Raw genomic sequence first — 26,920 nt, forward strand, 5'->3', positions numbered from 1 at the left:
TATCAGTCTTAGCAGACTGGCAGTTGTTCACTGAGCAGCAAAACATAGATTGAGTATGCACATGCCACAATGCACAAGGACTTGGGTTCCAAGCCCTAGTCCCTACCTTCAGGAGTGCTGAAGCAGTGCTGCAGTCTCCTCTCTCTTTCTCTCCCCCTTTCCCTCCTCCGTCTTCATTTTGTCTCTCGTCAGTAAATATACACATAGATTAAAAATGACACATCATAAAGTGAACCATTTCAGTGCACAACTCAGTGGTGTTTAGCACATTCACAATGTAATACAACTACTGTCTCTAGTTCCAAAACATTTTCTCCTCCCAAAAGAGCACTCCACACCACTAAGAAGTCACTCCCATTTCCCCTCCCCCTCTTCATGCTAATCCCTAATTTACTCTCTGTCCCTACTGATTTCTTATTTTTGGTATGTGGTATGCATGTAATCAATCATACATTATGTGGACATTTTTCATATTAATTAATTGATTTGCTGTGTTATCCAGGTTTCACTGCTCCAGGCCCACTTTTGCAGGTAGAGAAATTACCAAAGAGGCAGAGGTAAAGACAGCACAGCACAGAAGCTTCCTCGTGGAGTGGGGCCCAGCACACCGGTGACCTTGTGTTTGGATGCTTTCACTCAGTACAGGATTTCCAAGGTACACCAGCGTAGCTTGTCTTGTATTTGTTTTATGGCTCAATATATTCTATTATGTGTTTCTACCACATAAAGTCCAGTTGATCTATGTTCTCTTTCCTTTCCTGTGTTTTTGGTGTCACATCTAGGAACCTGTTGCCCAAATCAAGCTCTTGAGTTTTGATCCTGTGTTTTCTTCAAATTTTCCGGTGTTTTGCTCATATATTTAAGCAACTCCTCAGTTTTGAGTTAATATTGTCTATATGGCCTGACTGACGTAGGTGTCCGAATTGCTCTCTAAATGTGTTGGTTGTTATTTCATTTCTGAGTATAGGTTACATTATTCTGACCTATTGAAGTATAGCTGTTTCAAGCCTAAAATCAAATGTGATGTGCTTTTAGGCACAGTCTCTTCGGTAAGCTGCTAGTGAGTGTGCAAACTGTTTTGTTCACAGGACTTCTGACTTATCTTAGGTACATGTATAGGGTCATCGCCTGTTTGTATCATACCGTAGTCCCTGACGTGAACTTTTTCTTAACTTGAAAAACTAAGTGGGGAAAACGTGATGACTGTCTTAAAAATGTGAAAGCTTTATATGCTATAAGGACATCCTCGTTTTTGGTTTTTTTCCTAAGAAGTTCAAGAAGCACAATCAGCGGGAAGTTGTAGGCTGACTGACATTATAGGCATTCCTTTCTAAACATAGGGCTGTGGGAGAGCACGGGGTGACTCCCAAGGAGTAAGTTTGCTCTTTCCTGACAGTGATCCAGGTGCAGCAGCTCAGGGAAGTCACAGAGGCCTGTCACTGTTTGCAAGCCCCACCTATCTTGGCTCCACTCTGCGACTAGACTGACTCAGTTCAGTCCCTCTTACTGGCAAACTAACTTCCAGGCTTAAGGACCCCCCCCACCCCCCGAATCTATCGATGAAGGAAGTCTGGCGCACAGGAGCCCAGGTAATAATCAGAGTCAACTTTCAGGAGCTGAGGCCACAGCTGTCTGAATTAAGGGCCAGAGTTGAGGTCGTCCCAGCTTCCTGTTGGTAGTTGGAGGGACAGTAGGTTCAGCCTTTAAAAACGCGCTCATCTGTCCTCGGCCAGAACCGGCCAGAACCGGCCAGAACCGCTTTAGACGTGGCGGAGGAGGGAGGCCTCCAGTCCTCAAACAGTGGGCGGTGGCAAGCTCCCGCGCAGACTTGTCAACTGTGGAGAGAAAGACCCTCAACTTGAGTCCCCCCACATGTCCTGCTCCAGGGCCGGGCGGTAGCGCACAGCGCAAGGACGGGAGTAAGGATCCCGGTTCGAGCCCCGGCTCCCCACCGGCAGGGGAGTCGCTTCCCAGGCGGTGAAGCAGGTCTGCAGGCGTGTGTCTGTCTCTCCCCCTCTCTGTCTTGCCTCCTCTCTCCGTTTCTCTCTGTCCTATCCTAGAAGGACAGCAGACTGGGAAAATGGGCTCCAGGCGCAGTGGATTCGCAGCGCAGGCCCGAGCCCCAGAGACAAGCGTGGAGGCGGACACACACACAGACACACAGACACACACACAGACACACACACAGACACACACACACACACACAGACACACACACACAGACACACACACACACACACACACACACACACACACACACACACACACACACGTGCAGCTTTTCGAGCTCCAGCACCGCTCAGAGACGTCCGGGCAAATCCCCGGGCACCGGGTGCGTCCTGGCCACACGCCCGTGCCCGGCGGCAGGTGCCGAGAGGCGGGAAGCGGGGAGCGGGCCCCGCGCGGCGGGAGCAGGGGGCTCGGCGGCCGGACGAGCCCGGCCCCGCGCGCCCCGCACCCCCCGCCCCGCCCCCCGCCGGCCGTGCAGCCCGCGCGCGCTCGTGGGACGCGGCCTCCCCAGCGGCTCGGGGCCCGGGGGAAGCGGGCGGGCGGGCGGGCGGGGGGCGCGGGGGGGGCTCCCGCGGGGCGCGCGGCCGGGCCCGGGGGGAGGGGCGGAGCGCGGCGCAGGCGCACTGGGCGCCCGGGTCCAACATGGCCGCCGCGCCGCCGCGGGGAACATGCTGAGCGCTCGGGGCCGCGCGGGCGGCGGCGAGGGCGGCGGCGGGGGCCATGGCCCGGCTGGCCGACTACTTCATCGTGGTGGGCTACGACCACGACAAGCCGGGTGAGGGCGCGGGCGCGGGTGCGGGTGCGGGGGCCGCCGCCGCCGGGCCTCCCTCCCCGCCGGGTCCGGGGCTGCGGGTCGGGTCGGGGTCGCGGGGCGGCGGTGGGGGCGGGGCGGGGCGGGGCGGGGCCGCGGCTGCCGGGGGTCGGCCTGGGGCCCGGGGGTCGCGGGGCGGCGGGCCGGGGGCGGCGGGGCCGGGGGCGGCGGGGCGGGGCTGGTCCGGGTCCCGGGTCTCGGCCGAGGCAGCGCGCCCGCACGCGCCTTTGTTTGCGGTTTGCGGCGGGTCCCCGCCTTCCGGGATGCGGGCCGATGCGCGGTGGGCGTCGCACGAGGTCGGCCCGCAGCTCGGGTCCCGCTTCAGCCCGCGCTCGGCCTTGTCGGGGCCGCTCCCCGCGCGGTGTGGGCGCTGCCGGCCCTTCCGCTCCGACTTCCGCGCCGGGACGGGGCCCCTGCCGTCGGGCGCAGCCGGGGAGGCGGCGGGGAGGCGGCGGACAGGTGGAGCCGTGTGCGCGGGACGGAGCCAGGCGGGCTGCGGGTGCTGCCGGCGCTGCGTGCGTGCTGTTTCTGCGGCTTGGCACCAGTTTTCCTCGTTAGGAACAACTTGGCAACTGCATCACTCCACATTTAATTACGAGAATTTAGAATTCCTGCGTGCTTTGCATCTGTGTATCTCCATACGGCATAGCAAAATGTAAAGTTTTAACTGGACGCACATTTATTTCAGCATGACTCTCGTGGAACGTTTGCAAGGAATCTTCGGTATCAGCTAGACAGCCCCCTCAGTTTTCCGAGATCGCTGAGACTGTCGCTGTGGTCGCAGCCGTTCGCAGCCTGGAATACCAGTTCCACCCACTTGTGGTCAGCTTTTTTCACCCTCCTCCCCCTAATAACTTTCTTTAGTGGCGACTTAGGAAGGGCTTTTCTGTTACTTCTCATCATGGCCTGGTTGAGGTAGACTTCATAGACATGGGGTTGGCTCCCGCCAGTGTGTCCCGAGAGCCCTGCCCCACTAGGGAAAGAGAGAGACAGGCTGGGAGTGTGGCTCCACCTGTCAGACCCGTGTTCACAGGGGAAGCAATGACAGAAGCCAGACCTTCCCCCTTCTGCACCCACAGTGACCCTGGGTCCATGCTCCCAGAGGGATAGAGAATAGGAAAGCTATCAGGGGAGGGGGTGGGATACGGAGTTCTGGTGGTGGGAATTGTGTGGAATTGGACCCCTCTTATCCTAAGGTTTACTATAAATAAAAGTAAGAAATGGGGTTGGCTTGTAGTTGAGTATCTCCTCACTCGGATTTTTTTAACGTATTTAGTAATTTTTTGCAGTCTGTTGTCTTTCTTACCAAGACTAACAATATGGAGAATCAGTTTTTATTTTTATTCTTCTAGGTATGAAATATATATATTTTATGACCTTGCACATGACATACAATCAGATAAAAAGGAAAGATTTAGGCTTATAAAGACATGGAAAAAAAAAAAAAAGCACGATTTGCAATGACACCTAAATTATAAGGTATTTAGACATAGGCACTAATGTCCAAGAGGGAAAAGCAAGATCAGAAGAGAAATCACTAAGCAAAACTTGGACTGGAGTTGGTGCACTGTACCCAAGCAAAAGACCCTGGGGTGTGGGAGAGGGTTCAAGTCCTGGAACGTGATGGCAAAGGAGGCTAGTGGGGGTTGCATTGCTATGCGGAAATGTTATGCATGTACGAACCAATGCACTCCACCGTCAACTGGAAACCATTAATCCCCCAACAAAAAAAAAAAAGAGAGAGAGAAAAAGAGTCCAAGAGGCCAGTTGGTGGTGCACCTGGTAGAGCACACATGTTACTATGTTCAAGGACTTGGGTTCAAGCCCCAGGCCCTACCTGCAAGAGGGAAGTTTATGAAAGGTGGGTGCTGAAGGCATCTCTTTTTCTTTCTCCCTCTCTAACTTCCCCGTTCTTAATTTCTTTTTGTTTCTATTAAAAAAAAAAAAAAGATGGGACTCAGGTTCAAGCCCATTGTCCCCACCGGCAGGGGAAACTTTTCGCAAGTGGTGAAGTAGGGCTTCCGATGTCACTGTCACTGTCGCTCCCTCAAGAATCATTTTCTAATAGTGATCTGTTTGCAACATTGTTTTTTCCTACTTAAAACAATGTTGAAACAGTGGCAGCCTTGCTTGTCCGACACAAAGAAGGACAAACGTGTGGCCGAGTGAGAGGACACTGCGGCCTGGCCTGGTGTCCTGTCCCCCCGGGCGGCTTCGGTGTGAATTCTGTGCCCACGGACTCTCTCTCACACAGTGTCTCCGCAGCACCACAGCCAGGAGATGACCACCGCCGACCCACATCCCTCTAGTCCTTAAGTTGGTTCAGGCATTGTTGACTGCCGATGAGTCTTCCTGCTAGCAAGAGGTGTTCAGAATTGTGTGTTACATTTGTTGTGTTGATCTGGTTCCCTCCATCTGGAGCAGCTCCTTTATCTTTTGACTTTCCCGACCTTGCCACTTGGGAAGTTTCCGGGCAGTTAACTGCGTAGACTGCTCCTCAGGTTGGGATCACTTATTCTTTGATGATCAGATACGTGCCGGTTATGCACCTGGGTGGGAATACCACTAAAGTGATGCCTACTGTAGCCTGTCAGGTCGTGCACCACTTTACTTTGTAACATCAGTAGCGATTCTCAGTTGGTTACTTGATAGAATCATTGTCTTCCAGGCTTCAATAGAAAGGAAATATTTAATGGTTAATTAATAAATAGTTTTGCACAAAGCACTTTAAAAGTATTTAAATATCAGGGCCAGCTAGTGGCCCGGCAGGTAGCGGCCCACAATGTTTTTTTTTTTATGATTTCTTTATTGGGGGATTAATGGTTTACATTCGACAGTAAATACAATAGTTTGTACATGCATAACATTTCCCAGTTTTCTGTATAACAATACAATCTCCACTAGGTCCTCTGTCATCCTTCTTGGACCTGTATTCTCCCCCACCCACCCACCCCAAAGTCTTTTACTTTGGTGTAATACTCCAATTCCAGTTCAGGTTCTACTTGTGTTTTCTTTTCTGATCTTGTTTTTCAACTTCTGCCTGAGAGTGAGATCATCCCATATTCATCCTTCTGTTTCTGACTTATTTCACTCAACATGATTTTTTCAAGGTCCATCCAAGATCGGCTGAAAATGGTGAAGTCACCATTTTTAATAGCTGAGTAGTATTCCATTGTGTATATAGACCACAATTTGCTCAGCCACTCATCTGTTGTTGGACACCTGGGTTGCCTCCAGGTTTTGGCTATTACAAATTGTGCTGCTAAGAACCTATGTGTACACAGATCTTTTTGGATGTGGCCCACAATGTTTAATGCATGTAGTACTAAGTGCAAGGACCTGCATAAGGATCTGGGTTCTAGCTCGGGCTTCCCACATGCAGGGAGGTTGCTTCACAAGTGGAGAAGCAGGTCTGTAAGTGTCTTTCTCCCACTCTGCCTCCCCTTCCTCTCTCAATTTCTCTCTGTCCTAGCCAATAAAATGGGAAAAGTGGCTGCCAGGAGCTGTGGACTCATAGTGTGGGCACAAATTTCCACGACAACTCTGTAAATTCAGTAAATTTAATCTATTCCATTATTCACTGTATTTATATTGGCTTCATTCTTGTGTCTTGCTTTTTTTTTTTTTTAAAGATTTTATTTATTTATGAGAAAGATAGGAGGAGAGAGAAAGAACCAGACATCACTCTGGCACTTGTGCTGCCGGGGTTCGAACTCAGGACCTCATGCTTGCGAGTCCAAAGCTTCACCACCGCGCCCCCTCTTGGACCACTTGTGTTGTACTTTAAGGCGGTGATATTATGCTACTTATTTTGATGCTTCAGTTGTTTGCCAGTGAAACCGACTCCTGCGTCCTGTGACAGGCATGTCTTCAGCATTCTTGGAGCTTGCATTTACTTTTCAGCACAAGCTGTTCCCTGCTCCTTTTATGCTCTTCCGCAGTTCTGAGTCCTGACCCGGCCATTTCTCTAGGGAGTCCTGGATGCTTTCAGTGAGAATGACATTTGGATGTTACAGAGAACTAGTGTGTTTAATACTGTTGTTGTGCAATATTGTGAGCTATGAGGAATATATATATATATATATATTGGATATATATATATATGAGGAATATATATATATATGAGGAATATATATATATATGAGGAATATATATATATATATGAGGAATATATATATATATATATATATATATATATATATATATATATATATTGGGGCCAGGTGGTAGCGCACTGGGTACAAAGTGTAAGGACCCACCCAAGGATCCCAGTTTGAGCCCCTGGTTCCCTACCTGTAGGGGGGTCACTTAGCAAGCAGTGAAGCAGGTCTGCAGGTGTCTTTCTCTCTCCCTGCCCCTTCTCTCTCAATTTTTCTTTATCTTATTAAATTAAAAAAAAAGAAAGGAAAAAGGGCCTCCAGGAGAAGTGGATTCTTAGTGCCGCATTGAATCCCAGCTATAACCCTAAAAACTTATCTTGGGGGCTGGGTGTTTGCACACCTTGTTAAGAGCATACAGTAGTACTATGCAGGGACTCGGAACTGAGTTTCTGCTCCACGCCTGCAGTGGGGATGCTTCATGAGATCTGAAGCAGGTTTGGAGGTGTCTCACTTTCTGTCTTTATCTTCCCTCTGTCAATTTCTCTCTCTTCTATCAAGTAAAACGGAGGAGAAAAGGAAAAAATGGCCACTGGGAATCATAGTGATGGCACCAAGCCCCAGTGGTAATCCTGGTTGTTAGGACAGAGAGAAATGGAGAGAGGAGGAGGGGAAGACAGAGAGGGGGAGAGAAAGACAGACACCTGCAGACCTGCTTCACCACCTGTGAAGCGACTCCCCTGCGGGTGGGGAGCCCGGGGCTCGAACCAGGATCCTTATGCAGGTCCTTGTGCTTCACGCCATGTGCGCTTAGCCCACTGTGCTACCGCTCAACTCCCACTTTTGTTATTAATAAATTAAATCTTTAAAAAGAATGATAATGGTTTCTCTTGTTATGATGAGGAAGGTACTTTTGGAAAACAGTGAGAATGGGAGCCTGTGGTCTGGGTAACCACATCTGTGAAAACCTCTAGTTCCACTCTGAAATTTGGAGAGGGAAGTGCGGCTAAAGTTTGAATCCCTTGCTAGTGGCCAGTGAGTTAATAAGTATGCCTGTGTTAAATGGAGCCTCCATAAAAGCCCGGGGAGGGGAGGGGCTTCAGAGAACTTGTGGGCTGGCGAACACAGGAAGGCTTGGGGAGAAGAGTGCACCTGGGGAGGGCACGGAAACACCGTCGCTCACCCCCACGCCCCACCAGCCTCTGTCTTACATGTTTCCTCAAGCTGGCTACACCTAAATTTTAGCCTTTATAATAGTGAACCAGTGAGTAACTGGGTTTCTCCTCAGTTTGTGTGAGGTTGTGTGTGTAGTCCTAGCACATTAGTTGAACCCAAGAAAGGTGTCTGGGGGGGAACCTTTGACTTAGAACTAATTGGTTAGAGGCACAGATAATATGCTGGGCTTGCCATGGGCACCCGATGTCTGAGGGAGGGTAGAGTGGGTACCTGCAGCTTGATCAGAAACCTGGGCTTATAACTGGCTTCTGAGATGAAAGGTGTGGTGCTGTGTAATACTGACTGATGTGTTAAGTAGGATGCAGCCTAAGAAAAGGAGATACAGACAGACAGACATGTGGGAATAGGGCGTCTTTGTGTTTGTCCCTGCCTTTTCCCCATGGTCCCAGTCTTGACAGAAATTCCACTACCTGGAGTCATGGCCAAGCATCCATGCACAAACCGGACCACATTTTTGTTACTGTCAAAAGAAACTAAGTTCTGTGGAACTGGAACTATGTGTTCATATCTATTTTAATTGATGCCTTGTAATATTTTCCGTTTGATTTTAATCAGAACAAATAATACCATTTTTACTGCTCAGTAACATGAATATTGGTTCCGTTTTTAAAAAAAATATATAATAGTTTGTCCAAAAAAAAGCACATGACTGATTGGATTTGTACAGTTAAGTTGAAGTAATTTCTACAAACTTTCCAGTTGGTTTCTTTCCACTCTCTTGGTTGACATGCATATATACGTAGGGGGCTGGGTGGTAGTGCAGTGGGTTAAGTGCACATGGTGCAAAGCGTAAGGGCCATAGTAAGGATCCCAGTTGGAGACCCCGGCTCCCCACCTACAGGGGGTCTCTTCGCAGGGGTGAAGCAGGTCTGCAGGTGTCTGTCCTTCTCTCCTCCTCTGTCTTCCCCTCCTCTCTCCATTTCTCTTTGTCCTATCCAACAACAGCAACTATGACAATAATAACAACTACAATAAGCACAACAAAATGGGAAAAATGGCCTCCAGGAGCAGTGGATTCATAGTGCAGGCACCAAGCCCCAGTGATAACCCTGGAGGCAAACAAAAAAAAAAAAAAAGAAAATATATGTACACATATATATATTTCCCCCAGTGTTTAGATCAAATAACTGAGTTACCAAAGCACCCAACTAAAACACCCTATCATGCAGCATGAAAGTATACTCGTCTTAATAAACCATCATTAAATCATTAATAAAAGAAAGAAAACATATACTCAACCCAAAAAGCCTATTTTTCTTTCTGCCAGGCACATATTACATATAGCCTCTCTAAGGATAGTTTATTTTTCATACATAGCCTGAAAAAAAATGCTACGGTGAAATCATGTTTGCTGATTGTTCTATGTATTTGTGGGTCATGAAGCTTGAAGCCATTGTTGAGAGACTTAAGGAGTTATGTGAGTAGTTTATAGTTAACAAGTCAGTCAGCCTTAACTAGTAGTGAACTTCTTGTGGCTGGACGATAACTCACCCAGTCAAACCCACATCTGCCTTGCCGGATGTGGTTTAACCCCAGGGCCATCTGGAAGCACCTTTCACAACACCAAGGGAACTCGAAGAAAGGTGGAATCACACTGTGGACTCTCCCCCTCTCTCTCTTAAATAAAGATAGGAAATGCTCAGCTCAGGGAGCCCTGCAGGGTTAGTACAGCACATGTATGAGGCCTTAAGTTCATCCCTGGTGCTGTGCAAAAGAGAAAAAAGAAAAATCTGGAAGATGGCACAGTGGCTAGAATGCCCGACTTGCAATTTCTCGTTCAAAACTAAGTAAATAAATAGTCAGAAAAGGTACCTTAGCTGGGACCAGGCTGCTTGTTCTGTCACATGCGTGACCCAGCTCTGACCCTCGCCCTGCCCTCACAGGAGAAAGTGTAGGTGCTGTGGGGTGTCGTTCCTCTTTCTCTGTCAGAATAGGTTGAACTGGAGCAGCAAAGCCCTGGTAACAACAAAAAAGAAAGAACAAATATATATATCAGTTCTTGCCCCCCCCTTTGTTGCCCTTGTTGTTTTCTTATTATTATTGTAGTTATTGTTATTGATGTTGTCATTGTTGGATAGGACAGAGAGAAATGGAGTGAGGAGGGGAAGACAGGGAGAGAAAGACGCCTGCAGACCTGCTTCACTGCCTGTGAAGCGACTCCCCTGCAGGTGGGGAGCCAGGAGCTCAAACCAGGATCCTCGAGCAGGTCCTTGTGCTTGGCATCACGTGCGCTTAACCCACTGCACTACTGCCCGACTCCTCAAATAAATATTTTTAAAAGTAGCTTTCCTTCACTAGGAAAAGACAGAAACAGGCTGGGAGTGTGGATCGACCTGTCAACATCCATGTCCAGTGGAGAAGCAGTTACAGAAGCCAGACTTGCCACCTTCTGCTCCCGTGAAGAATTTTGGTCCATGTTCCCAGAGGGGTCAATGTTAGGGGAAGATGAACAGAGGGCTCTGAACTCTGATGCCATCAGGACCCGGAGAGAAAAGAGGTTGGCCGGGGGACTGTCAGGGCCTGATCCGTAGGTGATAATATTGCTAAGTGACTTCTTAGTGCTGATTTTTGAAAATATTTTTTGTCTTTATTTATTTATTGGATAGAGACAGCCAGAAATCAAGAGAGAAGAGGGTGATAGAGAGACAGAGAGACACCTGCAGCCTGGCTTCACTAGTTGTTCAAAGCTTTCTCCTTGCAAATGGGGACTGGGAGATTGAATATTGGTTCTTGCACATTGTAACGTGTGTGCTATAAACCACGTGTGCCACCACCCAGCCCCCTGATTTCATTTTTTATTTTAGAAAGAGGGAGAGTGACTGGCAGACAAGAGACGCTCCTTTGTGCTGTCCATGGTACCCCACAGGTGCTGTGGTTTGAACCCACCTGCGGGGTGGGGGGTGGTGATTCACATGCAGTAAAGCAGGTCTGCAGGTGTCTGTTTTTCTCTCTGTCTTCCCTTCCCCTCAATTTCTCTGTGTTCTAGCCAGTAAAATGGGGGGGGGGAACCCCAAAACCTCCAGGAGCAGTGGATTTGTAGTGCTGACACTTGAGTCCCAGCAATGACCCTGGAAGCATAAACAAAACAAAAAACAAACAAACAAAAAAAACTTCCTGATATTCTGTGACAGGGAAATCTTTGAAACTGGAGGGGAAAAGTCTGAAGCAGCAACACTACTAGTCCTTTATGTTACTAGATGTAGTGGAAAGTGAACGGCAGTCTGCTGAGTGTCACATAGATCGGAAAGGCGGACTTTTCAGTGATTTTCCTGACTGACTAAGCTAGGGGGAGAATTTGTTTCATTTTCTACCAATGAGACCATTGATGTGTTCTTTTCCCTTCGTCCATTGTAGCTCTTTGTGTACTTTATGAATTTATAAGGTCAAATAGTACCATGACTCAGAAGAAACAATGAATTTATTTGGAACTAAGCATCTCAGATTATTTTCTCTTTCAAGTAAATATTGTATTACTACAATTTACTGAAGACATACAGTTCTAAAACTTGAAGTTGAAGGTTACTGCTTAAAGAAAGTAACTAGTTTGAGAACAAGATTTTAAATGAAAAAGATGTGTTTATAGTTATATGAGGTTTTAAAGATGTGTTTATAGTTTTATGACATCAGCTTGAAAGTGAAAAAAAAAAGCCCTTTGTTGTAATAGTTTAAGTTAAATCTAGTTACATTTAGGGAAGCCAGTTATCAGAACAAACTTGGAGAATAATAGTATGAAAATTAGTTTGCAGTGGAAAGTAGCTGTGGGACTGGAGGGAATTTTATGAATGCTTTATATAATTGTCCTACGCAGTTGTATGGAATTCGAAAAGAATGCTACTTGTTTTTCTTTTGAGAACAGATGTTTTACCAGATGATTGTACCCAGAGTAAACCAAAATCCACACAGAACTAGATTAATAAAGTTTTTAAGGAGGAAAGAAATGAGAGGCTAAGGAGATTCATTTAGCTTAGTGAGAAATGGTTTAACTATGTCCCATCCATTTTCTTTCATTACTGTTCACATCACATTTGAGGAATGTAGTTGTAGAGGAAAGAATATTTGAAAATGCTAATTAGCATTTGATAAAATTATGATATGTATTCAGTTATATCTATGTAAAATATGAAGATATCTGTAAAAAGTGAGGAGAGCAAGAGGGAGGGAGAAGGAGAGAGATGGAGGGGGGAAGAGAGGTAAGGAAAGGAAGCAGAAAGATGGTAGAGGGAGGGAGGGACAGCCCACGCCAAGTTCACCAGCCCTGGGCTGCCCTGGTCTGCCAGGCCTGGTGCTGAGTGTTGCCAGGGCTGAAGCCGAGGGCTGAGGCGGGCACATCTGTCTCCCTGCTGAACCACCTCCTTGGCTCATTAGTTCACACCTTTGGCCTTTTTAAATTGTGTTTTTTATCCCCAAACCATGACTTTAAAAAGTTCTTGGTGCAGTTTAAATCACAACAGCAGCAATATCAGATATGTTGAGTGTGAGGTTCCCCGTTTGATCTGTGGCGCTGCATGTGTCAGAGTGGTACTGATTCGCTCTCATTAATAAGTAAATCTTTAAAAATCATGTTGAATTATATTTCAGCCTGTAATAATAAAATGTCTTAGGTATAATTGGGAAAGCAGGGCTGGGCGGTAGCACACTGGGTTCAGCGCACAGAGAATGAAGCGCAAGAACCTGAGCAAAGATCCCGGTTCGAGCCCCTGGCTCCCCTCCTGAGGGGCCCGTTTCACAAGCAGTGAAGCAGGTCTGCAGGTGTCTATCTTTCCCTCCTCCCTCAATTTCTTTCTGTTATATCCAACAGCAGTGGAACAAATGGTTGCCAGGAGCAGGGGATTTGTAGTGCAGGCATCCTAGCATTAACCCAGGAGGGGAAGAAAATTGGGAAGACATAGTCAAAATGCAGGGATGTGCAAGTGATTTTGTGGCTAGAATACATGACTTCTGTGTGTGTAGCTGCTTGCTCAGTCTCTTGTATCACATAAACTCGAGTGGCAGCCCTCTGTTCACTCTCTTATAAAATAATATATATTTTGCCTCCAGGGTTATCACTGGGGCTCGGTGCCTGCACTACGAATCTACTGCTCTAGGAGGCCATTTTTTGTTGCCCTTGTTGTTGTTATTACTGTTGTTGTTGTTGGATAGGACAGAGAGAAATGGAGAGAAGAGGGGAAGACAGAGAGGGGGAGAGACAGACAGACACCTGCAGACCTGCTTCACCGCCTGTGAAGCGACCCCCCTGCAGATGGGGAGCCGGGGACTCGAACTGGGATCCTTACGCCGGTCCTTGTGCTTCATTACTGTGCACTTAACCTGCGTGCCACCACCCAGTCCCCAAATACATCTTCTAAAAGGAGGTAGTTGCAGCCATTTGGTGGTGCGGTAGTATTGCATCGTACACATACACCACAGCTTAGCTAGTCATCTCTGCTTGGTCGTCTGGGTTGCTTCCATTCCTGGGCTGTTGTGAACATGTTGCTGAGAGCATAGGTGTGCAGGGACCTCTTTGGACAGGTGTCGTTCTGTCCCGTAGCTAGACCCTAGGAGAGGAGTCGCGGGGTCATAGGGAGGCAGGACCGTGTCCAGTGTTAGGAGCAGTGTCCACCCTGCTTCCTGCAGGGGCTGGGCCGGTGCACATGCCCACCGGAGTGTGAAGTGTGTGTCCCCCATCTTCACCGGCACGTGTTGTCTCTGTCCTTTGGATGTGGGGCGTTCTCCTAGACGGGAAGTGGTGCCTCCTTGTTGTCTTCCTGTGCATTTCTCTGATGGCCGGGGACTCAACATCTCTTCATGGTTTTGCTTCATCTTGGATGGAACTGCAAGGAATCACGTTAAGTGAGACCAGCCAGAGGAGGAAGATAAATGTCAGATGGCCTCCCAGGTAGAATTTAAGATAGAAGGAAAGACAAAACCAAAGGGAGACCTTGGTCTCCACTGGCCTGATACACAGTGTCAAGGGCTGGGGAGTGGAGGGTTATGGGAAGGGGCTGGGTGGGTGCTGGGCTCCCAGTGCAGGATGCTGGAGCAGGACCCAGGATGCTGGAGCAGGACCCAGCAGGTGGTGAGTGCTAAGCTGGCGCTTGTCTTCTCGGGAAGATGGGAAGGTGGGAGATTGTAGCCATGTGACCACAGCTGTCCTGTGAATCATTCTTTCCGTGTGAAAATAATAACAAGTGAAAGGGTCAAAATCTAAAAGCACTTATGTAAAATGAATTTACTTCTGCAACAAACACAACTGAAAGGAGATGAAAGGGAAAGCCTACCAATATATAACATTGCATAATACATTAGTGCATTTCATTTGCTGTTTTGGCAGTGCAGTCGTAGGAAAACCCCAAGCTGAAGCATACTACATGCTACACATTGGATTACTTCATGAAAAAGAGTCTGCGGAAATGTATCCCTCTTTATCCTATAGTCTTGTCAATAGTTCTGTTTTTTTATTTTATTTTTTCCCTTTTGTTGCCCTTGTTTTATTATTGTAGTTATTGTTGTTACTGATGTCTTTGTTGGATAGGACAGAGAGAAATTGAGAGAGGAAGGGAAGACAGGGGGAGAGAAAGACAGACACCTGCAGACCTGCTTCACCGCCTGTGAAGTGACTCCCCTGCAGGTGGGGAGCCAGGGGTTCGAACCGGGATCCTTATGCCGGTCCTTGTCCTTTTAACCCTCTGTGCTGCCACCTGACTCCAGTAGTTCTATTTTATAAATAAAAATTAAAAAAAGAATCTGCAGTGTTTATAGTCAGATGTAAAAGTTTATATGCTTCTAGTGGCAAGAGGTGCTGAGAAATATGTGGATTTGGTGTCTGAGAACAAATTGGTAAAATTAGATTTCCCAGTTTCCGTTTGTTTAACAGCTTTTTGAAAGATGTAGTCACCCGGAAGCCACCTGGTAGCCTGTGAGAGGAGACCACTGGGTAATGGCAAGTGCTGGCACAGCCACCTAGCAAGGCTGAGTGTCAGAGTGTTTCTGGGGTGTGGAGGAGTCCAGTGCCTGGGTGAAGCTGGTGACCAACACGGATGTCCATCAGAACCTTTTATAAAATTGTTTCATTAAATAGCAACAGGGAAAGAAGAAATAACCCTGCTCTTTGTACCTGAAAGAGAGCAAGACTTCTTCCTTTTGGCTTTGATCTTCTCTTTCAAAAATAATTCTCTATTTAGGTTATTCTTTTTAGACTAGAGAAGATATAAAGACTTTTATAGTTCTGAAATATGTAAGATTTCACTCATTGTAGATAAATTTAAAGTACAGACTAATATATCACCCATTTATTTCACTCAAATCTATCTACTTTCGATAGATACTCCTAGAATTCCTTTGTGCATAATACAGACATACATTTTTATAAAAAAGAGAGGCTATTGATACTGACTAATTTCTTCATAGGAGTTATAGGACTCCCCCTCCCTCCCTTCTTGGACAGGCAGAGGGAGAGTAGGAAAGAAGCCGCAGCCCTGGGCGTGAGTGCAGTGAGGTCTGTCCTTGCACCTGGTCACGAATGCAGCAAAGCAGCACACTGTCCAAGGAAGCTGTTTGTTCCCTCCCCCCGCCCCGTTTTTTTAAATACTGTTTCATTCCGGCGTATGCTGTGCAGGGAATAAAACTCAGGGCCTCACACATGCAAGTTCTTTGGTTTTACTCACTGAAAGATACACAGGATTTCTTGAATGTTTCATGTTTTTTTATTTTTATTTTTTTAAAAATATTTATTTATTGGGGAGTCGGGCTGTAGTGCAGCGGGCTAAGTGCAGGTGGCGCAAAGCACAAGGACCGGCATAAGGATCCCGGTTTGAACCCCGGCTCCCCACCTGCAGGGGAGTCGCTTCACAGGCGGTGAAGCAGGTCTGCAGGTGTCTATCTTTCTCTCCTCCTCTCTGTCTTCCCCTCCCCTCTCCATTTCTCTCTGTCCTATCCAACAACGACAACAACAATAATAACTACAACAATAAAACAACAAGGGCAACAAAAGGGAATAAATAAATAAAGTAAATATTAAAAAAATATTTATTTATTAATGAGAGGGATAGGAGGACTGAGAGAAAGAACCAGACATCACTCCGGTACGTGTGCTGCCGGGGACTGAGCTCAGGACCTCATGCCTGAGAGTCCAACACTTTATCCACTGTGCTACCTCCTGGACCATGTTTCATGATTTTTTAAAATTAGTTGTCAGCAGTATGTTTTAAAAATGTTTACTTATTTGTGAGGAGGGGAGGAGGGAAAACAGCAGAGCACTATTCCGGTGTGTGTCCCTTTGGGCACCAGATTCCGCTTGAGGGCCAGCCACTCAGTCTACTGTCCTGCTTCCTGGGCTGCACTTTCAAACTTCTTTTGGGGGGCAGGGAATTCATGGTTTATGATGAAGCAAAATACAGTAGTTTGTGCATGTGTAATGTTTCTTAGTTTCCCACACAATTCAGCTCCCTCCAGGTGCTCCTCTGCCATCCTGTTCCAGGACCTGAACCCTCCGCCACCCCAGAAACTTTGACTTTGATGTCATACACCAAACACAGTCCAAGTTCTGCTTTGTGTTTTCTTATTTTTCAACTTATCTTTTTAAAAAATTTTAAAAATTATTTATTTATTTATTAAAAGTAAAAAAAAAACTTATTATTCTATTTTCTTTTGTGTTGCCCTTGTTTTACTGTTGTAGTTATTGTAGTCGTTGTTGGATAGGACAGAGAGAAATGGAGAGAGGAAGGGAGACAGAGGGGGGAGAGACAGACAGACACCTGCAGACCTGCGTCACCGCCTGTGAAGTGACTCCCCTGCAGGTGGGGAGCCGGGGACGTGAACTGGGATCCATATTTTGGTCCTTGCGCTTTGCACCACCTGTGCTTAACCCGCTGTGCTACAGCCCAACTCCCTTTATTTATTTATTTTTACCAGAGCACTGCTCAGCTCTGGATCATGGTGCTGCAGGGGATTGAACCTGGGACCTTGGAGCCTCAGGCATGAGAGTCTCTTTGCATAACTATTATGGTATCTACCCTCTGCCCTCAACTTATCTTTATTATTATTAGTGATTCAGTAATGATCAACAAGATTGTGGGATAGAGGAGAACAATTCTACACAGTTCCCACCACTGGAGTTTCATATCCCATCCCTTCCCTTGAAAGCTTCCCTACTCTTTATCCCTCTGGGACTATGGACCCAAGATCATTATGGTTACAGAAAGTGATTTCCTCTTTCACCCAGTAGTTACTAAGTAGTTTACTGTTGACTTTCCATGTTTGGGGGTTTATTCTAGCCGTCTTTTTGTTGTGGAATGTCCGTCTGTCTCCACTGTAGACTGAGGGTACTTGGAGTGATTCTAGCACTCCTGCCTGTCTTAATGCTATGCTGTCTTTCTGGCCTAACTCAGGGCATTCTCTGTCTGTGAGAATGTCCATGTGGAGTTGAGAAGAATGTGTATTCCACTTCTTAGGGATGAAGAACTCTAGAGATGTTTAGGAGGTCTAACCTATCCATCTCTTTATATGGTTCCCTTTATTTTCTGCCTGGCCAACCTACCAGTTTGAGAGAGTGGGAGTTAAAGTGTTGTGCTGTGGCTGCATTGCTGTCACTGTGCTTCCTCAAGTGTTTTAGTAGCTGTTTTACATATCTTGCTGCCCCTCATTCGGGGCCTGTATGTTGAATATTGTGAGCTCTTCTTGGTTGACTGATCCCCTAAGGGTGACATACTGATCGTCTTTTTATTTTAATTATTTTGAAGTTCATCATATCAGGTACCAGTATAGTTGTTCCTGCCTTATTTGAGGTCCACTGGCTTGTGCGATAAGTTTCGACTCTTTCACTTTGAGCCTGTGCTTGTCTTGTTGAGTCAAGTGTGACTCTTGCAGACAGCCTGTGGTTGGGCCATGTTTCTTTCTTTTAAATTTTATTTATTCTTTTCACCACTTCCATCACCAAAGGTCTGTGTCCGTCCCCACCCCTAGAGGTAACCACTGTAGTTCTCCCAGTCTTGCAAATAGGTTGATATTTTGTTGTTTTTCACATCTGTATATTCAGTTGTCTGTAATCTGCATCTGAGTGACACCACACTGTAGCTGTCCTTCCCCTCCTGAATTCCTTCACTGAGCACCGTCTTCTCCAATTCCATCCACTTTATCCCAAAGGACACAGCATCATCTCTCCCTCCCTCCCTTCTTACTTTAGAAATACAGATGAAGCCTGGGACACGATAAAGCAGGAGAGTGCAGGATTCTCGGGCATGAGATCCCAAGTTTGGTCCCTGGCACTCTGCTTCACGGGGGATCAGAGTACAGAAACTGGAGTCCAGGGTCCACCAAGGGAAAAAATGCGTAGGCATTCTATACATGAAAGCGCGTGCGCACACACACACCCACACCCACACCCACACCCACCCCACCCCACCCGTAGGCATTCTATACATGAGAACACACACCCACACCCCACCCGTAGGCATTCTATACATCATGAAAGCACACATGCACACAAACACACCCACACCCACCCCACCCGTAGGCATTCTATACATGAAAGCACACACACACACACACACACCCTACCCGTAGGCATTCTATACATGAAAGCACACACACACACACACACACACCCTACCCGTAGGCATTCTATACATGAAAGCACACACACACACAAACCTACCTGTAGGCATTCTATACATGAAAGCGCACACACACACACACACACACACACCCTACCTGTAGGCATTCTATACATGAAAGCGCACACACACACACACACACACACACACACACACACACCCCACCCGTAGGCATTCTATACATGAAAACACACACCCACACCCCACCCGTAGGCATTCTATACATCATGAAAGCACACATGCACACAAACACACCCACACCCACCCCACCCGTAGGCATTCTATACATGAAAGCACACACACACACACCCTACCCGTAGGCATTCTATACATGAAAGCACACACACACACACACACACACCCTACCCGTAGGCATTCTATACATGAAAGCACACACACACACCCTACCTGTAGGCATTCTATACATGAAAGCACACACACACACACACACCCTACCTGTAGGCATTCTATACATGAAAGCGCACACACACACACACACACCCACACCCACCCCACCCGTAGGCATTCTATACATGAAAGCACACACACACACACACACACCCCACCCGTAGGCATTCTATACATGAAAGCACAAACATACACACACACCCCACCCGTAGACATTCTATACATGAAAGCACGCGCGCGCACACACACACACACACACACACACACACACACACACACACACGGAGATTACCTTTAGGATTATAACCTAGACTTAAATCGTCTCAATAGTTAAAAATAGATCAAGATGATAGAGAGTCACTAGTGCCCCTAGCCGCCAGCCAAATAAATCTTCATGCTTGATCTTGTTATTTCTGTAAGATATATATGTGTGTGTATATAACAATCCAGCATCTTAATCTCTTAATCTTGTTGTTATTTCTGTAAGATATATGTGTGTGTATATATATGTATCTTCCAGTATCCACTCAGTAGATCTCTCACAGGGGTCCAGAAAATAGCCAGCAGAAACATACTGCACCAAAGCCAAGTCTTAAGTAGGCGTATAGATTTCTTTTTTTTTCTTTTTTAAAAATATTTTATTTATTTATGAGAAAGATGGAGAGAGAAAGAACCAGACATCACTCTGGCACATGTGCTGACGGGGATTGAACTCGGGACCTCATGCTTGAGAGTCCAAAGCTTTACCATTGCGCCACCTCCCGGACCACAGGCGTATAGATTTCTATCAGAATGTTCCTAGGGGGCTGGGTGGTGGCTCACCCTGAAAAGTACACGTTAACACATGCACAATGAGCTGGGCTCAGTACCCAATTCCCACCTGAATAGGTGGAGTAATGCTGCAGGTCTCTCTCTCTCTGCCTTTGTAAAAAGAAAGAAAGAAAGAAAGAAAGAAAGAAAGAAAGAAAGAAAGAAAGAAAGAAAGAAAGAAAGGAAGGAAGAAAAAGAGCCGCTGGGAACAGTGGAGTCATGCAGGCACTAAGCCCCAGTGAGAAGCCTGTTGGAATAAAAAGGAAAGAAAGGAGAAAAGAAAGGGGTATTCTAAGGAGGGTTAGCGGAAAGAAACAAAAACAGAGCCAGTGACCTTCAGTGGATGGGCAGATTGATTACAGACGGAAATCTGTCCACACAGTGGAATACTGTATTTAGCAGTAACAACTTAACGATCAAATGGGTGAATCTCAAAATAACTATACCAAGTGAAAGTACATATTGGATATTCACATAAAATGAGGAGACTTAATACACAGTGGCAGCAAGCAGATCAGTGATGGCTGCAGCATGGGGAGTACAGGGCCAGGCAGAGGGGCGCCCAGCTCGGTGCTGAGGGAGCCCAGGGCAGGGAGTACAGGGCCAGGCAGAGGGGCGCCCGGCTCGGTGCTGAGGGAGCCCAGGGCAGGGAGTACAGGGCCAGGCAGAGGGGCGCCCGGCTCGGTGCTGAGGGAGCCCAGGGCAGGGGGAGTACAGGGCCAGGCAGAGGGGCGCCCGGCTCGGTGCTGAGGGAGCCCAGGGCAGGGGGAGTACAGGGCCAGGCAGAGGGGCGCCCAGCTCGGTGCTGAGGGAGCCCAGGGCAGGGGGAGTACAGGGCCAGGCAGAGGGGCGCCCGGCTCGGTGCTGAGGGAGCCCAGGGCAGGGAGTACAGGGCCAGGCAGAGGGGCGCCCGGCTCGGTGCTGAGGGAGCCCAGGGCAGGGAGTACAGGGCCAGGCAGAGGGGCGCCCAGCTCGGTGCTGAGGGAGCCCAGGGCAGGGAGTACAGGGCCAGGCAGAGGGGCGCCCGGCTCGGTGCTGAGGGAGCCCAGGGCAGGGAGTACAGGGCCAGGCAGAGGGGCGCCCGGCTCGGTGCTGAGGGAGCCCAGGGCAGGTTCCTGGTCCCCACCTGCAGGGGGAGCGGCGCTGCAAGTCAGGCCTCTGTTTGTTTGTCTGTCTGATCTGTCTCTACCTCTCCTTCCTTATCACTTTCTCTGTCGACCCAAAATAAATAAATAAACACAATATTAAAAAAGGGAGGAGTAGGCAAAAAAAACACTTTAAAGATGTAGAACTATGTTTATATTAAGTATATCTCAATAAACCTGAACAAATAACCGTGTTTAGTATTAAGATATTCAAACTAGAATGCCATTTATACTAACTTTCATAAAAGAGCCAAATATTGGGTTGTTGGAAAAATTATGACATATTTTTCCTGTTTTTCTACACAAAAATGTGCCTTGCAAATTCCAAATGATCTCACTTATAAGTGGGACCTAGTAATTAGAGACGGAGAGGGAGAACAAAGTGAAGCTCGAACTGGGCGCGGAGTATTGCCTCAGAGCAAGGACCTCTGGGAGGAGTTGTGCTGAGGGGGAGTGCAGGAGACCTGTGGGGGCCAGGTGCGCACAGCAGTTATCTGCTTGTGACCACGACTGCACTGTGAAGCATTAACCCCACACAACAAAAAAGTGAGCCTTGACTTTTCTGACAGCCCTGTAAGTAATCTTAAACTGAAGCAGACACCAGCCCAAATTCACAATCCAGGTTGGGGAATAGGGGTCAGGAGGTGGCTCAGCACGGGGGAAGACAGCCCCTCAAAATCCTCATTTATAGAAGCTTACGTTTCTAAAGTTTGGTATTAATAAAATCATAATTACAGGATGCACATGTTGAAGAATTGCTACTGCAATTGAACATTTAAGACTTGGTCTAATGACTGTACAGAAAATTAATCAACATAGAGCACTGGCTAAGGAAAAAATGCATTCTTGGTATCAGAGTAAAATATTTGCAAATCAAACTGAGGGGCAAAACCAGCTACGTCAACCAGTATCCCAAATAAAGCAGTGAAATTCTTTTGCCTGTCTGCTTTTAATATCCGTATACCAATGTTTTTCTCAGGACTTGATCTTTATTTTGATTCAAAAAACACCCTCATTATGTAAACACTGTCATTTATTTTCATATTGTTGTAAAGTGATATTTTCTAAATCTCATCCTGTGTGTACCTATGGGAGAATTCAAAGATTTATATCAGTAGAAAAACTCATACTTCAGGATTGCTCAAGCACAGTTCTATGCTGGAATAGAGAATGAATAAAACCAATCTACCGGCATCAAATAATCGTCTCTACTGAACTCTTAGAGGAAGAGCTGCTGGGTGTAGCTCGGAGTGTGAGCGGCCTGCTTGCCACTGACGCCTGTGAAAGGTCAGAGCACGGAGGACAAGGCCGGCCATCAGCGTGGCGATTCACTGTGGAGCTTTAGAGCAAAGATTGCTTCTAAAAGGGTCCATATTAGGCAGAAATGACTAGCCCTGGTGACCAAGAGAGTGCCAGAGAGGACTGCGAATTTTGCCGGGAACGCTGAGCAAGAACCTGAAGACCCTGGTACTGACTGGCCCTGTAGCAGCAGGATCCCAAGTCGCTTCTTTCTTCCTCCCTCCCTCCCTCCCTCCCTTCTTTCTTTCTTTCTTTCTTTCTCTCTTTCTTTCTTTCTCCCTCCCTTCCTTCCTTCTTTTCTTTTTCTTTTTTAAACTTTATTCATTATTGGATAGAGATAGAGAGAATTTGAGAGGGGAAGAGGAGATAGAGAAGGAGAGAGACAGAAAGGGACCTGCAGCCCTGCTCTGCTGCTCGTGAAGCTTTTCCCCTGAAAGTGGACTTGAACCTCAGTCCTTGTGGATCATAATGTGTGTGCTCAACCAGGTGTGCCACCACCCAGCCCCTCTTAGTTGTTTCATTTAATTACTTTATTTCTGCCTCCAGGGTTATTCCTGGGCTCGGTGCCTGCACTAGGGATCCAATGCTCTGGGTGGCCACTTTTTTTTTATTGGATAGGACAGAGAGAAATTGAGAGGGGTGGGGGAGATAGTGAGGGGAAGAGAAAGACAGACACACCTGCAGCTTGTGACGTGAACCCTGCAGGTGGGGGCTCAAACCCTGATCCTCGTGCTTTGTACTGTGTGAGCTTAATCCGGTGCACCACTGCCAGGCTCTGTCTAAGTTGTTTCTTGAAAGGAGATCTGAGCGGGCCATCTTTTTTAGCTACCTTACTATTCATAGTGTTTTAAAGGGCATTATCATTGCTTGTTCAAAATAATAAGAGGAGTTTTAAAAAATATAGTTTGTGAATGAGAGAAAAAGTTAGGGAGCCCCAGCATCATTCTGACATATGCAATATTGGTAATTGAACTCGGGACCTCATGCTTGAGGGTCCAACACTTAATCCACTGTGGCACCTACTGGGTTGCAATAAGACAGATTTCTGTTGTGGTGGTGCCAGGGCATTATAAATGTGATTGCACTGCTTGTAGGCTAATCTTCTCATTTCAGATACTAGTCTATAGTTACCAATTTGTAGTTCTTTTTCTTTTGTTTAAAGGCTTCTATTTCCTTGTTGATTTCTTTTTTGTCCCAATCTATCTTCTCTATCTGTAAATCTACTATTATTGTGTTGCTGTTAATGTCTCCCTTGAGGTCAGTAAGAACTTGTTTTATGTATTTTGGTGCACTCATAGTGGGAGCATATATTCTGGTGATGGTTATGTCTTATTGGGTGGATCCTCTGACCAGTATATGGTGTCCATTTCTGTCTCGTCTGTTTTATAATTGTTCATCCCTCCCTTTCCCCTGTATTACGGCACGGGGTGCCTTGTTACAGCCTGCCACTCGCAAATTCTGTTTAGCTTCGATTTGGATGTGTGTATCCTAGGGTCACAGAACAGATACACTTTGCTTTGGATGTGTGTATCCTAGGGTCACAGAACAGATACATTTTGCTTTGGATGTGTGTATCCTAGGGCCACAGAACAGAGACACTTTGCTTTGGATGTGTGTATCCTAGGGTCACAGAACAGAGACACTTTGCTTGGATGTGTGTATCCTAGGGTCACAGAACAGAGACACTTTGCTTGGATGTGTGTATCCTAGGGTCACAGAACAGAGACACTTTGCTTTGGATGTGTGTATCCTAGGGTCACAGAACAGAGACACTTTGCTTTGGATGTGTGTATCCTAGGGTCACAGAACAGAGACACTTTGCTTTGGATGTGTGTATCCTAGGGTCACAGAACAGAGACACTTTGCTTGGATGTGTGTATCCTAGGGTCACAGAACAGAGACACTTTGCTTTGGATGTGTGTATCCTAGGGTCACAGAACAGAGACACTTTGCTTTCAATCCATTCAGTCACTCTGAATCTTACGGCTGGTAAATTTGAGCCTGACAGGGTAGTAAGTGATGCACTCGGCTTATTTATAGCCATTCTGATTTCTGTTTTGATTTTGTTTTATGTTCCTGTTAGTCCCCAACCTCCACCCTGGCCCAGGGCCTCCTCCACCTGAATTCCAGGACTGAGCCTCCCACCCCCAGAGTCCTGTACTTGGGTGAGGTACAACAAGCCCAGGCCAAGTACTGCTTTGTGTTTTCCCTTCTGTTTTTATTTCTCCCCTTCTGTCCATGAGTGAGATCATGCCACATTCATCCTTCTCTTTCTGGCTTCTCTTACTTCACATGGCTCCTTCAAGCTCCATCCAAGATGAGGTGAAGAAGGCGAGTTCACCATTTGAATAGCTGATTGGTCTTGCAGTGTGTGTATCCCACAAATACCCTGAAGTACTGATCATGGATCATTTTTATTATGTAGCCAGTGGGAGAATCATTGAATAATTTTAATCTGTCGACACGATATAGTAAAGTCTGACCTTGGAGAGCCAATCTCCATATGGCCTCAAACAAGCATGGTGTGAAGGAGAAGGGACCAGGGACTGGTGTGGCCACCACTGTCGTCCATTTGAGATGATGAGAAGCCGAGCTGCCGGGGCTGGAGGGCGACACATTCCAGCAGGCGTGTTCAGGTACAGGTTTGGTTGAAACTTGTGAAGAAGATTCTGTTTTATTGATGAGAAAGATAGCAGGAGAGCAAACGAGACCTCACTCTGATACACGTGCTGCCAGGGAGAGCGGAAGGGACCTCGCTCTGATACACGTGCTGCCAGGGATCAGACTCGGGACCTCACACTTGAGAGTCCAGTGCTTTATCCACTGCGCCACCTCCCTGACCATGGGATTTGATTAAGACTTTATTTTCAGATATGTCAGTAAAGAAGACACTTTTATTTAATAAGATGTTATGATCTGTGGTCCTTTATTAAAATGCTTTAACCATGTACTTGGTTTCATAATAATCTCAGCTTACACTTTCATTTCACTTACTTTATTTTCTGGAGGAGGCAACGTGCTAGCTAGAGCACTGCTCTGGTGTATGTGGTGTTGGGTCTTCGGTTCCTGTGTGAATTTCTGGGCGCTACTGCTGAGCAATTCTCCAAGCACGGTTTTCCTTAATTTTAACACTTGCAGCATCACTGAATGTTTAGAATCTTAGTGCCTTATGGGTTTATTAGAGGCTAGAAGTGTGTAGCTGCTGCTGACTTGTTATTTATAATAATATACCTTTCTCTTTCTTCTCTTTTTCTTTCTTTTTTCCCTCCTTTCTTTTTTTTTTTTTTTTTTGCCTCCAGGGTTATCGCTGGGGCTCGGTGCCTGCACCACTAATCCATTGCTCCTGGAAGCCATTTTCCCCCTTTTTGTTGCCATTGTTGTTTTTATCCTTGTTGTGGTTATTATTATTGTTGTTGTTGCTGCCGTTGTTGGACAGGACAGAGAGAAATGGAGAGAGGACGGGAAAACGGAGAGGCGGAGAGAAAGACAGACACCTGCAGACCTGCTTCACCACCTGTGAAGCGACTGCCCTGCAGGTGGGGAGCCGGGGGCTCGAATTGGATCCTTACGCCAGTCCCTGTGCTTTGCGCCACGTGTGCTTAACCTGCTGCTCTACACCCAGCTCCCATATACCTTTATTTTCTATGTATGTATTCAGTTAAATTTAAAAATGCATCCTTTCCCACTGCTGTAAGTTTAAATCCAGAGAAAATTTTTTTGTGTGTTCCAAATAGACCTTTTAGATGGTAGGAGATTATGCTGGAATACATTGAAAAATCACATTACATTCCTACCTAAATTTTGAATAACCACAAAAAGGCTGGTTTCAGTTGAAATAAACAGACTCATGCCATGCTAAGTGGATCAGATATGAAAACCTTTTGTGGAATGATTTCCTGCATGCATTGTTTTCAGGGAATGAACAGCTTATTTATTTTGATTATCCTTGGAAAGTTAGCCTATACCAGTGCAAGTATAGTCTAATTATTTTGATGGGCTTTGCTGTTTCTGGTTGATTATTTTGGTATTATGATGTGTCTTTAATGTGTTTTCTGGTGAGCAAGAAAGCAACATTAAGAACTGATCACTCACTGAAAAGCAGATTTTTGTGAATTAAGGGTGGGGATCTTAAGGCCTAAAAGTTGAATATGATAATTTAAAAAAGATTTTATTTTAATGAGAGAAAGGAAAAGAGATAGGAGAAAAGAGGATAGATACATAGACACAGACCAGGCTCAGCTCTGACTTATCTTGGTGCTAGGGATTGAACCTGGGACTTTGCAGCCTCAGGCATGCGAGTCTTTTTGCATAACCATTATGCTGTGTGCCCCCCCATTTAAATGTACTGGTAAACTACTAAATGAAATCTCTGTTGATTAGTTTCTACTTTCTTAAATGCGTAAGTCAGTTATATATACCTGGAAGGCTAGCATTTTTTTTTTAACAGCGGTGAAGACCTTGCACATGCCTGGCTGTCTTGCTTCAGTGCACTCTGTTCATTCCTTTCACTGCCGC

General features: G+C 46.5%; 1 protein-coding gene across 6 annotated transcripts in view; it reads left to right on the forward strand.

Annotated features, from left to right (window-relative positions):
• Positions 1 to 534: 534 nt before the first annotated feature.
• SBF2 (SET binding factor 2) overlaps positions 535 to 26,920 on the forward strand; it is a 277,867-nt gene continuing 251,481 nt past the window's right edge. For 4 of the 6 annotated variants that reach the window (XM_060177191.1, XM_060177192.1, XM_060177186.1 and 1 more), the window contains exon 1: positions 2,625 to 2,785. In XM_060177191.1, the coding sequence (XP_060033174.1) occupies positions 2,731 to 2,785 (55 nt within the window). In that variant the 5' untranslated portion in view covers positions 2,625 to 2,730. Of the gene's footprint in view, positions 656 to 2,624; positions 2,786 to 26,920 lie in introns of those variants that run through there. The other 2 variants (XM_060177188.1, XM_060177187.1) reach the window with 2 other exon arrangements.

This window comes from Erinaceus europaeus, chromosome 17, assembly GCF_950295315.1.
Source record: "Erinaceus europaeus chromosome 17, mEriEur2.1, whole genome shotgun sequence".
Taxonomy (NCBI): domain Eukaryota; kingdom Metazoa; phylum Chordata; class Mammalia; order Eulipotyphla; family Erinaceidae; genus Erinaceus; species Erinaceus europaeus.